Source organism: Mustela putorius, unplaced genomic scaffold (assembly GCF_011764305.1).
Source record: "Mustela putorius furo isolate JIRA1106 unplaced genomic scaffold, ASM1176430v1.1 tig00537227_pilon_pilon_pilon, whole genome shotgun sequence".
Classification (NCBI taxonomy): Eukaryota; Metazoa; Chordata; class Mammalia; order Carnivora; family Mustelidae; genus Mustela; species Mustela putorius.
The window spans coordinates 3,055,828-3,067,546 of record NW_025422368.1 but is presented as its reverse complement, the minus strand read 5'-3'; the positions used below and the strand labels follow the sequence as shown (position 1 = coordinate 3,067,546).

General features: G+C 55.2%; 1 protein-coding gene across 1 annotated transcript; it reads right to left on the bottom strand.

The window, feature by feature from the left end:
• Nucleotides 1-1,129: 1,129 nt before the first annotated feature.
• Nucleotides 1,130-8,520, bottom strand: KRT8 (keratin 8). The gene is made up of 9 exons (XM_004774671.3): nucleotides 8,070-8,520; nucleotides 5,202-5,410; nucleotides 4,533-4,593; nucleotides 3,968-4,063; nucleotides 3,241-3,405; nucleotides 2,863-2,988; nucleotides 2,054-2,274; nucleotides 1,863-1,921; nucleotides 1,130-1,566 (listed from the first exon to the last, which is right to left on the bottom strand). The coding sequence occupies exons 1-9, from the start codon at nucleotides 8,409-8,411 to the stop codon at nucleotides 1,376-1,378; spliced, it is 1,470 nt and encodes a 489-aa protein (XP_004774728.1). The 5' UTR covers nucleotides 8,412-8,520; the 3' UTR covers nucleotides 1,130-1,375.
• Between the last annotated feature and the right edge of the window lie 3,199 nt (nucleotides 8,521-11,719).

The window sequence follows — 11,719 nt, the reverse complement described above, 5'->3', positions numbered from 1 at the left end:
GGGGTAGGACCAGAGGCCAGAGATGACCTGACCCACCCAGGTGTGTCTTCTCAACTTCTGGCCCCGCCCTAGACCCTGGAGGCTGCAGTTTCCACAAAGATGGGCAAACCCCTTTACACACTTCACAGAACATATACACACCCCTACCAACACAGCATGCCCTCCACATGCAAACACAGAAGGCACACACCCTTCACTCACTCAGCTGTATGGATAATACAAACACTGCATGTGGGAGCGCCTGGCTGGTGCAGTCGGTGAAGCGTCTCACTCTTGGTTTCAGCTCAGGTCAGGAGCTCAGGGTCGTGATCGAGCCCTGCGTGGGGCTCCATACTCGACGTGGCCACTGGAGATTCTCTCTTCCTCTCCCTCTGCCCCTCCTACTCCAGCTTGCACACTCTCTCTCTCAAATAAATCTTAAAAATAATGTTAACGCTGCAAGTAAAAGGGTGGCAAAGGAATGGCAAGGACCGGTGTCGGATGGGTGCAACCATCAGGGGAGCTGGGAAGAGCTCACTTATCAATGCCAAGTCCTGTGCGATCTTGGCTTCTAGAAACCGTGGGTGGGACACGTCCAATTGCTACGAATGGACTCTGGACTTCGGAAGAGGAAGGAAACCTGGGACTCCTTGGTCCCCCGCTGCAAAGGAATGAAGACGGTTAGAAGACATCGGTGGCCCGCAAGGAAAGGCCATGTGCCTGGCTGACGAGGAGGAGAGGCTGGGGAAGGGCAGAGTACAAACTCCAGAGCTTCCTCTTTCCCACTGGGCCAATTACTCAGCCCTATGTGCAAGCAGTCCTGGGAGGTCTGCAGAGAGGAAACTGAACTCTCTCCTGCTAATAGTATCTAAAACCCGCCTACCTGCCTCAAAGGGTTTATTGCACAGATAAAATGAAATGGGGTGTTTAAGAGCACATGCATGCCCAAGGTGTCACGTGGTTTTTTTGTGTTGTTTTTTTTTTTTTTTCAGCAAAGAGGTCTCTCTGGGAACAGCCGGAGAAGGCCAGACTTTCCTTCCCAGTGCCCCTCTCCATGTTCTAGCCATCCCCCACCCCAGCTTCTGAGTCCCAGGAGAGGCCTCCTGACCTCCTTTCCCTCACCCCATGGCCAAGGGCTGCACACAGCAAATGGGATGGGCAGAGCCGGCTGAGACTTTATTTGGGACAAGACACTCAAATTGGCTTTTAGTTGGAGGCATGGACAAGAAGGGGTACCCAGGGCAGCAGAACCGCCCCCAGGGGCAGGCTGAGGACTGGGACTGATTGAGTCTTAGGTGAGTCTCCTGTTCCCAATGCTTCCCTGCACAGCTCCTTCCCCCAAAGGCTCTATGGCAGCCATGAGAGCCGGGAGGCTGGGTGGGACCACAGTGGTTGTTCACTTGGACAGGACATCAGACGACTCAGACACCAGCTTCCCGTCACGGGTCTCAATCTTCTTCACCACCACAGCCTTGGAGGAGCTGCCACGGCTGAAGGACCCGGAGGGGCCAAAGCTGGACTGAAAGGAGCTCAGGCCATAGTTGAGGCTAGGGCTTGGGAGGGCCCCATAGGTCGAGCTCAGGCCACCTGGTCAGAAACAGAACAGCAAATGGGCACAGAAGGCCAAGCACACATCAGGCTCCATGCCCCCATTCCCTACCATCTGCTACATGGTTCCCAGGGCTGGGGAATTCACCCTGGCTCATGATTTTAGGATGGGTGGGGAAAACCGAGAGCTTTGAATTAGTTATGTGACCTTGGACAAGACCTCTAACTCGGCCCCAGCTTGCTCACCTGTACAAGAGGGAAATGACCAGTAGCTGTGTAAAAAGGCCCCGCCCTCCTGCCCTCCTGCCCTCCACTCCCCAGGCCGAGACACTCACCTGAAAAGCCGCTGGTGGTCTTAGTATGGATACTCATGTTCTGCATCCCAGACTCCAGCCTGTACCCAGAGGATACATGGGACATCAGAACCAACCCCAGGCCCTTGTCCCAGGACAAGAGGACTCAATTCCCACCCCTGCCCACCCCAGGTCCCAGGGCTAGAGCACCAGTCAGAGACCCCAGTACGCACCGGCTCTCCTCGCCCTCCAGCAGCTTGCGGTAGGTGGCAATCTCAATGTCCAGGGCCAACTTGACGTTCATGAGCTCCTGGTACTCGCGCAGCTGCCGGGCCATGTCCTGCTTGGCTCGCTGCAGGGCGGCCTCCAGCTCGGCCACCTTGCCATTGGCATCCTTAATGGCCAGCTCCCCGCGCTGCTCAGCATCAGCAATGGCAGCCTCCAGTGCAGCCCTCTGTGCAGGCAGGGGGACAGGTCAGCAGGTAGAGCAGAGTCTGGTTGCCTCCTCCTCCTGCACCCCCCCTCCCCCTCCCCTCTCTATTGGGAACCAGAGCCTCTCCCTGACCTAGACTAAGCAACTCCACCTAGCTCAAAGAAAATGCTACCATGGGCTTCAGAAGCAGGACAGGGAAACCTGAGCAGCTCCCAGGCACTTCCTTGCATAAACTTCTCACCTGGGACCCCATCAGGCATCATCCCCAGCCTAACTAACTGGACCACATCTCTGCTTTCAAAACTGCTTTAAAGCAGGAGAACCTGACCTTACCCTGATATATAAGACAGATAAAATAAAGCAGGCTCAAGGGAACCCAAAGGTTCCATCCTAACCTAAGCTATCTGTCCCACCCCTCTCTGGCCCGTCACAGCCCCAGGGACCTGCTCAGCACCGTTCCCCCCACCCAGGGGGCAGTCTGAGAAGTTGAAAGTCTGGTCTAGCATTCCTTTCCTGACCCCCGCCTCATCACTCCTTGTTGCCTTGTCTGCCCTCACCCAAGAGCAGACATGTCCAAGGATCCTCTCCCACCCCCAGCCCAGACAATACCTGGTTTTTGAGGGCCTCGATCTCAGCCTGGAGTCGGCTGATGCTCCGATTCATCTCAGAAATCTCCGTCTTCGTGCGACGGAGGTCATCCCCGTGCTTCCCAGCCAATGTCTGCAGCTCCTCGTACTGTGGATGTGAGGCAGGAGTGAGGCAAGTGCCCAGCTCAGCTCCCCTTCCCGTCCCCCCCACACAGACACACACACCACTGCCAGCCCTTTTCGCAGACCTCCAGGCACACGGACATCCCTCTCTCCCCAGCACCCATGCGGTGGGCCCAGCTCACAGCAGGCAGGAGAGTTTGAAATCCTGCTCCCACCTCAAGTACTAGGGCACAGAACCCGCCAGAGCGGAGGGCCAGCCTGTGACCCTGCTCTTCACCTTGATCTGGTACATGGTCTCAGCCTCAGCCCGGCTACGGTTGGCGATGTCCTCATACTGGGCCTTGACCTCGGAGATGATGCCGTCCAGGTCCAGGGAGCGGCTGTTGTCCATGGATAGGACCACAGACGTGTCCGAGATCTGGGACTGCAGCTCACGGATCTCCTGGGGTAGGGAGATGGCACAGGGGGTATGAGGCCCTGCCTTGCATACAAAGAGCCCCCTTTGGCAGAGGGACTTCCTTAGAGACAAGACAGGGAGGTCAGCAGAGGAGAGAAGATGGGAGCTAGAGCTGGGAAGATGGGTAAAGGCCTGACACCTGGAGGGATGTACAGATAAAAGTCAGCAAGGACAAAAGGCCACCTGGCTCCAGGTGAGTGACCCAAGGGGCAGAGCCCTTCCCCAATCAGCTGCCAACATTAACATTGAGCCCCTAAAAAGCTTGCTACAAAGCCCAAAGTTTTTGAACAAAGGCTCTGGGAACAAACCAGGTTCAAATTACAGCTGGGTCACCACTCTGTGATGACCACCTTGGACAAACTATTTCATTCCCAAACCCGTTTTTCTCATCTGTGAGATGGGGGACAAAATGTATAGAACAGCCATGTTGGGTTATATTGATTAATTATAATTATTCAGTGGTAAGACACTGTCTGTGGACGTGCTGGGGTTAGGGAGGAGCCTGATGGGGTGGGGGGCCCTCAGTCTTCAGGCCCCAAGAACATACCTCTTCATACAGCTGCCTTAAGAAGTTGATCTCGTCGGTCAGCCCTTCCAGGCGGGACTCGAGTTCTACCTTGTTCATATAAGCTTCGTCCACATCCTGGGTGGCAGGGAAAGGGAGTCTGAGCTGGGCGCCCACATAGGACAGCAACCAGGGGCAGCCAGTGACCCAGACAGAACCTTCTAGCTAAATGACTTTCCCACCTCACTCTGTAGCCTGGTCCTCCAGCCTCTGCCCCATCACACCTACATCCCCACCCAACCCCTTTACCTCCCTCTCCTGCAGCCCTCCTCCTCCTTCTCCTCCCACTCCAGGAAGTCTTCTGTGGCCACACCTCCAATTCTGCTCCACTTTCTTAACCATGTCCCAAGATCAATGTCCAGAGTTCTGTCCAAACACACCTAACTACCCCATCCCTGTCGGTCTGTCGGTTTTTCTATGCTGAATACCTAGGAGATAGCCAAATATCCCATTACTTGGAAACATTTAGGGACCGAACCCAGAAAGCCTTAGTCCAAGTCTCTAAGCCCCACCTCCGGCATCTGGTGGGGGAGGGAGGCTCCCTCACCTTCTTGATGAGGACAAATTCATTCTCCATGTCTGCACGCTCTTTGATCTCCTCCTCATATCTGGTGAGAAACAGACTTAGAATCAGAGGATGAAGGCAATAGGTGAGCTTGTCCTATGTATTTGGCGAGGCAAGGATATCTAGAAAATTCAGTCCATGAAGATGCAGGATACAAGGGCAGGTCTCGTCCTTCTGCCTCAACCAGCCACTCTCTCCCCACCCCACAACCACTGGTTATGGTCAGCAGGGAAGCCTGTAGCCAGAAACCTCTCTCTGAGACCACGAAAACACATGGGATCAGGCACAGGAAGAGGATCAGCAGCGGGGACTGACATGAGCCCTCAGGCAGAACTTTATGGGCTATGCTGGAGCAGGGCCAGGCCTATAAGTACACAACAGAGGCCTTTCCCACCTTGGGTTTACCATGGACGTATTAACATATAATCTGTTATCCTAACCCGGGCAGTTCTCAGATTGAGAGGGGGTGGCCGCTGTTCACAATTACACCTGGACCACAGGCACAAAACGAGACTGTCCTAGAAAACCTGGTCCTCTGATCACCCTAATTATACAGGACTGCACGGCCCATCAGGCACGGGGCCACAGGGTCTTAGGCAGGGCCAGCGGACTTCCAGCGGGTAGGGGGTAGGAGGAAGGAGGGCGACTCACTTATTCTTGAAGTCCTCCACCAGCCCCTGCATGTTGCCAAGCTCCACCTCCAGCTTCAGCTTCTCCTGGCCCAGGGTGTCCAGCTGCCGCCGGAGGTTGCTGATGTAGCTCTCGAACATGTTGTCTATGTTGCTCCGCGCGGTCTTCTGCTGCTGTAGGAGGCTCCACTTGGTCTCCAGAACTTTGTTCTGCTGCTCCAGGTGCCTCACCTGCAGAAGGAAAGGAAGAGCAAGAAGGTCCACATCGGGCTCACAAGGCAGGGGAGGGGTCTTGGGGGGAACCAACACTGTCTTTTCCTCTAGCTCACTTCCAGGGACGTCTCCAGAACCCAGAGAAATGGTTAACTGCTCTGGGAGGAATCCCCAGTGGCCTGAAAAAGACACCATAGTGAGTAGATTAGGGAGCCATGTCCCCCAAGAGCTGGGGCAGGAGGTTAGGGGGACGACAAGCAAGTGCGTGAAAGGAAGGGACGGGTGGCCAGGAGAGTTATGTTGAAATGGTATTTGCCGAACAAACAGGAATTATTTACTTCGACTGTATATTACAAATCAGTTAGAAGAGCCAAGTTTCGATTTACACTTTACATGAGATTGAAAAAGAAATTTAATTGCTTGTATCAAATAGTATCATCATCATCATTATTATTATATGGAGCGGCTTTGAGGCACTCCTACAGATTACAGAGAAACTGCAGCCCTTCGGCCTGAGAGCACTGGTCAGAAGACCTAGGTTCTAGCCAAAGGCTGCCACTAGCTAACCCTTGCTGAGCGACACTGAGTTGCTTCCCCTCTCTGAGCCTGGGTCTCAACCTTGTGGTGGCCTAGAGGAGCCCAGGCAGGCCTTTTCAGGAGCCTCTCTGGGCAGATGTCACTTTCAGCCAGACAAGAGGCAAGAGACTAGGCAGATCTGGGTGCAAACCAAACACCCCCCTCCCCACTGCACTCCCTGAGATTCTCCTCCAGGCAGGCAGAGGTCTCCCCCTCCCCCACTCCACCCCTGATTCCACAGCCCTCTCCTCCCGGCCCCCAGCACAAAGGGGTTCCTTGGGTTCAAGGAATCCAGATTTTAGCATGGAACTAAGGCATGTTAGAAAGGACTGATTGATTTTTGGATTGTATTCTTTAAGTAATCTCTACAGCCAACATGGGGCTTAAACGAACAACCTGGAGATCAAGAGTTACGTGCTCCACCAACTGAGCCAGCCGGGTGCCCCAGAAAGGAAATTTTCAAAAGAATAATAGACGAGTTCCAAGGGCAGGAATGCGTGGTCCTTAACTGACCCAAAGACATGACTTTTTTTAAATTGAGGGGACTTAAAAGAGAAAGCAGTCTGAAGGGTGTGGTCTAAATCCAACAAATTCTTCTCTATAAATCCTTTTCTTCCCCAAGTCATTCTGCCCCAAAATTATAAAAAGTAAATGATTTTTGACAGTTAGCCTTAATGGGCTGCTTAATATGGGGTGACTCTGCTAAGCTCTTTACATACATTATACGTTTGAATAGGCAAAACCTCTTTGATTTAGGGATTATCATGTCCATTTTATAGATGAAATCGGATTAAGCAAGGGAACCCCATCAAAGGAAAGGGCACAGCACGGTGAACCAGGAATTCCGACTCAGAGCCTGCCCTTCACTACCCACTGTGAGGACCCCAGAGCTAAAAAAACGCAGTCAAGGAGTCAAGTCGAGGGTGCCTTCTGTCAAGAAGCCCGCAAGCCCTCCCTAAGCAGGGGCCTGCCCATTCCCTAGGGGACTCCAATTCCTAAGGGTGCTACTCTGCCCCAGGATTTGCCTCCTTCCCTTCCCACAATGCCTCCAGGAGCCAGTCAGCAGGGAGGGGCCCAATCCTCCAGAGCGCTGGGGCCCCGGGGCCCCGAGGCTGCAAAACCCGGCTCGGAGTGTGGCTCGGAGCCTGGCCTCGGAAAAGTGGAGCCAGGCTGGGGCGGAGCCAGGGTAGGGGAGAGTGAAAGGGGGCCAAGGGCCAAGTTGAGGAGAGGGGCGTTGGCGGACAGACGCCTTATTTGAGGCCATAAACTCTGGGCTTGAACAGGACAAGAAACCTGGGCGGGGTGTCCAACGCCCGCAGACTTTGAATCCTGGATGGGCTTTCCTGAAGCCAGCTCCTGGCGCCCCCCTCACCTTGACCCCGCCCCCCAGAAGCTAAGAGCTGCCCCAGGGAGGGGAGCGCCTCCTCAAGACCGAGGGCCTCAGCCCCTCACCCCAAGACCGTGGGCTAATCTCTGCCACGCCCGGCCCCGCCCACCCCGGGTTCCCAGGGCGGGGGGCCAGGTCGTGACTCATCCCGATGCCCCCACACTCGGGGCCTGGAATGCCAAAGGCCTCAATCAATATTTGCCCTCTGAGTCAAGTTACCAGCTTCCTTATTCCACAATCCTATCAACCCCTTTTTAATTTAAAAAAAAAAAAGAAGAAGAAGAAAGAAAAGAAAAAAAGAAAGCAGAGGGTCACCTTTGGGGAGCCCTTGGGGCAGGACCAGGGAGAAGGGTTAACCTGGAGCAGGGCTCCCACACCCCCGTCCCACCGCTCAGGTGAGCAGGTCGGACTCTTCCAAGCTGAAAACTTCACAGACCAGTCAGAACTCGGGTAGGGGTGTGATGCGTGAAGGAGGAAGCCTCAAGGTTTAGAACCAGGGGCTGCCCGGCCCCTCTCCCCATCGCTGCCGGGGGTTAAACCAAAGGGCACGGGAGGACTGAGTCATAGCTAGAAGGGGGAGTGCGGCCACGGTGGGTGGGGCCAGCAGGTCGCCAGTGGGGAGCTGGAGAAGTGCCCACAGACAGGGCGACCAAGACACAGGTCGGGACCCCCAGCCCCAGGCACTGCCCGCCACGCGGAGTGGGGAGCCCTCACCTTGTCGATGAAAGAGGCAAATTTGTTGTTGAGGGTCTTGATCTGCTCCTTCTCCTGAGTGCGCACAGCTTGGATGTTGGGATCCACTTCCAGCTTAAGGGGGCTCAGCAGGCTCTGGTTCACTGAGACGGCCGTGATGCCCCCCATACCCCCGGCCCCGCCGCCATAGCCCCCGACCACACTCATGCTGCTGTTCAGGCCCCCCCGGAAGCTGCCGCCCACCCGGGAGAAGGCGGACGAGCTGATGCGGGAGCCAGGCCCGCTGGTGTAGGAGCGGCTGCTGAAGGCCCGGGGGCCGGAGGTGGACACCTTGTAGGACTTCTGGGTCACCCTGACGGACATGGTGGAGGCCGGAGTGGAGGCTGGAGTAGAGGCGAGTAGGCTGAACCTGACAGAGGTTCTACAAGGGGCCGAGAAGCTGCTTCTAGGTAGGAACAACACCCCCGGGTTGGCCCTTTATAAAAGAGAGCCCAGCCCATGGGGAGGATCCAACGGGTACCTGAGTGGCTAGGCCCTGAGGGGGCTGGGCCTAACCCGACACCTGCCACCTACAGGCTGGACTCAGGTGGGGGCAGCAGAGAGCTACTCCCACCCAGGAGCCCACTCTAGCTAGCACTGCCCAGCTTGAGGGGGCGGGGGCATTCCAGAAGTGTAAAAAGAGGGAGAGAAGGTCTGGCCTGGAGGGAGCCTGCTGTAACAAAGAGACTTGGTTGGGGTCACCCAGCCACTGCGGCCCCACTTCTCTCTCTGGTCTCCTTCTCTCCTTGGGGAAGAAACGCAAGGACTGGGAAACACAGCAGGAAAGGGATCCCAGAGAAGCCAACACCCCAAAGACACCACCTTATGTTCTTCTCTCCACTTAGTGATTATGAAATTCTTCCGAGGCTGGAGGACAGGGCATCTAGGTTCCAGATCCTTCAACCTGAAGCCAACCATCTGCTTTAGTCTCCCCTCAGTTATGGCTGTATTCTCTTCTCTGTATCTGGTGCAGTGCAAAGAGGCACTGGGTGAGTAATTGAGGAATGATGAACGCACACACTCACACACACACACACACGCACGCACGCACGCGCGCGCGCGCACACACACGGGGGCTGTCTTCCCTCTGGGTCTGTGGGTGCAAGAAACATGCAACAGAGCATGTTTCCTGGACACCACCTAGTGCCTTCCTCCCCTCCCAAGATCCTAGGATTTCCTGGGACCCTGTAGGCCTTACTCTGGGGCACAGAGAAGAAAGAACTAGGGCTGAAGAGAGAAAGATGGGGGAGTTCAGCAGAAAGGGAAGCTGCTGTTATTGCCCTTGCGGGAGTCGTTCCCATGGCACCTGGTGGGTGAATCACGGGGAAAGGAGGCAGGAAAAGGAGGCAGCACTGTGTGGGGTGGGGGGGAGGGCACTGATGTTAAATCAAGCTGGAGCCACCTGGACCCTCTTTCTTCTCCCAGGCCAGAGGAGATGGAGGAAGAGTCCCTGCACCTGTTTCCCTGAACCCATTATCAGAATGAGTCAGACAGCAGGTTGGAGCATGGCACACACCTGCATAAGTATGGAGAATGGGGAGCTGTGCACGGCACCCCAGGCCTGGGCGGGCCGGGTGGGGCAGGCTGTGGGTGTACTGCAAGAGCTGGGCCCTGGAGGCAGAGATTCCAGCAGCATTTAGCTGATGACTGGGGCTAGATTCTCCGAAGATCCCACAGGGCATGAAGTGGGGACTGGATGACAACAAGCTGGAGTCCCTTGGAGAAGAGGGACACACAGCCCCCAGCCCAGGGCAGGGAATGACCGTGACTGCCCACCTGCCAGGAGGGCAGATAGCTTCCTCCCCAGCCTTCAGCAGACACACTCATGCTTCACAGACACATTGACAGCTACTCAGAGGGACAGGAAGAACCAGAAGCCCCTCTCCCTGGGGACAGACATAAATCCAAAAGACACACACACACACACACACACGGAAGAGTTCCACTCAAACTGAACACACATACATACACACACACACAAAAGAAAGCACTTGTCCCTTCCCCAAACACAAAGCAGAGACTCCCAGAGGGGACACAGAGCCCACATTCCTTTCTCCCTTTCTCCCCTCCCCTCTTTCCTCCTCCCCACTTTCCCCAGACTTCTGGCCTCCTCTGATTGGCTGACCGAGCACGGGGAAATCCAGTTTGTACCTGTTTGCACCAGGCCCTCTCCCAGCCCCTTCAAACAATACTTAATTTCAAAGGAGTGAACTAAAAGCCTGCGCCCCCTCCCCAACAAACACCCGCACTAGCAAGGTGAAGAGACTTCTTCCAGAGAGCAAAGGGAGGGCGCGCGTGGGCCCACTGCCAAGCCTGGGACAGAGAGCCGGAAAGAGAAAGGGAGGGGCTGGTCAGACAGGTACGGCAGCCCTGGGGAGGGAGAACACCAGCTCCCCCACTCCTTACCCTCCCCCATACTGTAGTCCGGTGGACCAAGGAAAGGATAGCGGAGGCGGGGACAGATGGTACCTGAAGTCCTAAGCACAAATTAACAACCCAAGGCCAGTCCTGAAATCTCAGCCCCTCTGCCCCCACCTGCCTGCCTGGTTCCCTGGTTCCAAGAGTATCTTTGTTTAAAGTGAGGGCAAAGGGGACCACAAGGCCCCCTGTGGTTTTCAGGCTGCAGAGCTGGCCCAGATCTCAGTGTTTAGGGGAGCTTTCTGCTGAGGCAGCCCAGAACTATCTGGGGTAGAAGTGAATGCCCCTCGTTTGTCAGCTCCCTGTTGCCGGGAGACCCAGCCAACCCCTCCCCTGATGCCCCAAGCCAGTCTCAAAGCAGAAGAAGCTGAGCTGCCCTCTCCAACACCCCTGCCTGGGATTCCGGGGCGGAGGCAGAAGGGAAAGGCCCCCGGGGACTAAGGCCAAGTGATGAGGGAAGAGAAAACCAGCCTGGGGCAGCCACAGGCACAGCTCCTTATTAGGCTGACTCTGGCCACTGCGGTCTGCCCAACAAAAGGGAAAGTGTTTGCCATGACTGTGTGACCGGAAGAGCCAGATGACTCTGGCCTAGACTGCCTTTCCAGAGGACGAAAGAGGAGTCAGATGGCATCATTCTCCTGAGCCCTGGGCACCTGTGTCAGGCCAGGGGCAGAGGTGGGGGGGCAGGGCAGGGCTATCATCACGTAGTTTGCAACCATCCGGAAAGAGGGTCCAAACAGAGCTCTCTTCGGTGATCAGGACAGATGGCAAGATACCACACTCACAGCAGAACTGTGTGGTGTGTGAATTATAGGTCAATAAAACTGTTACCTAGAAAAGCCACAAAAGCATAAATTAGCCACATATACAACTGTAGGCCAGCATAGAGATAAGGAGATGGGGGGGGGGTGCAGAGTGGGGTGGGTTGTTTAGATGCCAAAGGCAAAGAAGTTCCCTGCCTCTACATCAGTACCAGGGCAGTGTTCCCAAAGCACTGAGATCTTACTTGAAATGTTACTGCTGGTATAGAAATAGCCGAGTTTAGCACCTGGGCAGCAGGAACAATTAGTTTGAGTAGGAAGCCACAGGTGTTGGGAACACCCATCAGTAAGCCACATCATGAATAATAAAGGTGATTTGATTGTTGATTCTTGTGCTGTGTACCTCAAGGCCAAAACTGTTCACAGTCAATGTTCAATAAATGGTGACTCTTT

Coding starts and splice junctions, on each gene's coding strand:
- KRT8 (XM_004774671.3), bottom strand. CDS start 8,411: ATGTCCGTCAGGGTGACCCAGAAGTCCTACAAGGTGTCCACCTCCGGC. Junction 3,406..3,967: donor TAAGGCAGCTGTATGAAGAG/GTATGTTCTTGG, acceptor TCCCTACCCCAG/GAGATCCGTGAGCTGCAGTC. Junction 1,922..2,053: donor CTGGAGGGCGAGGAGAGCCG/GTGCGTACTGGG, acceptor CTCTGGGTACAG/GCTGGAGTCTGGGATGCAGA.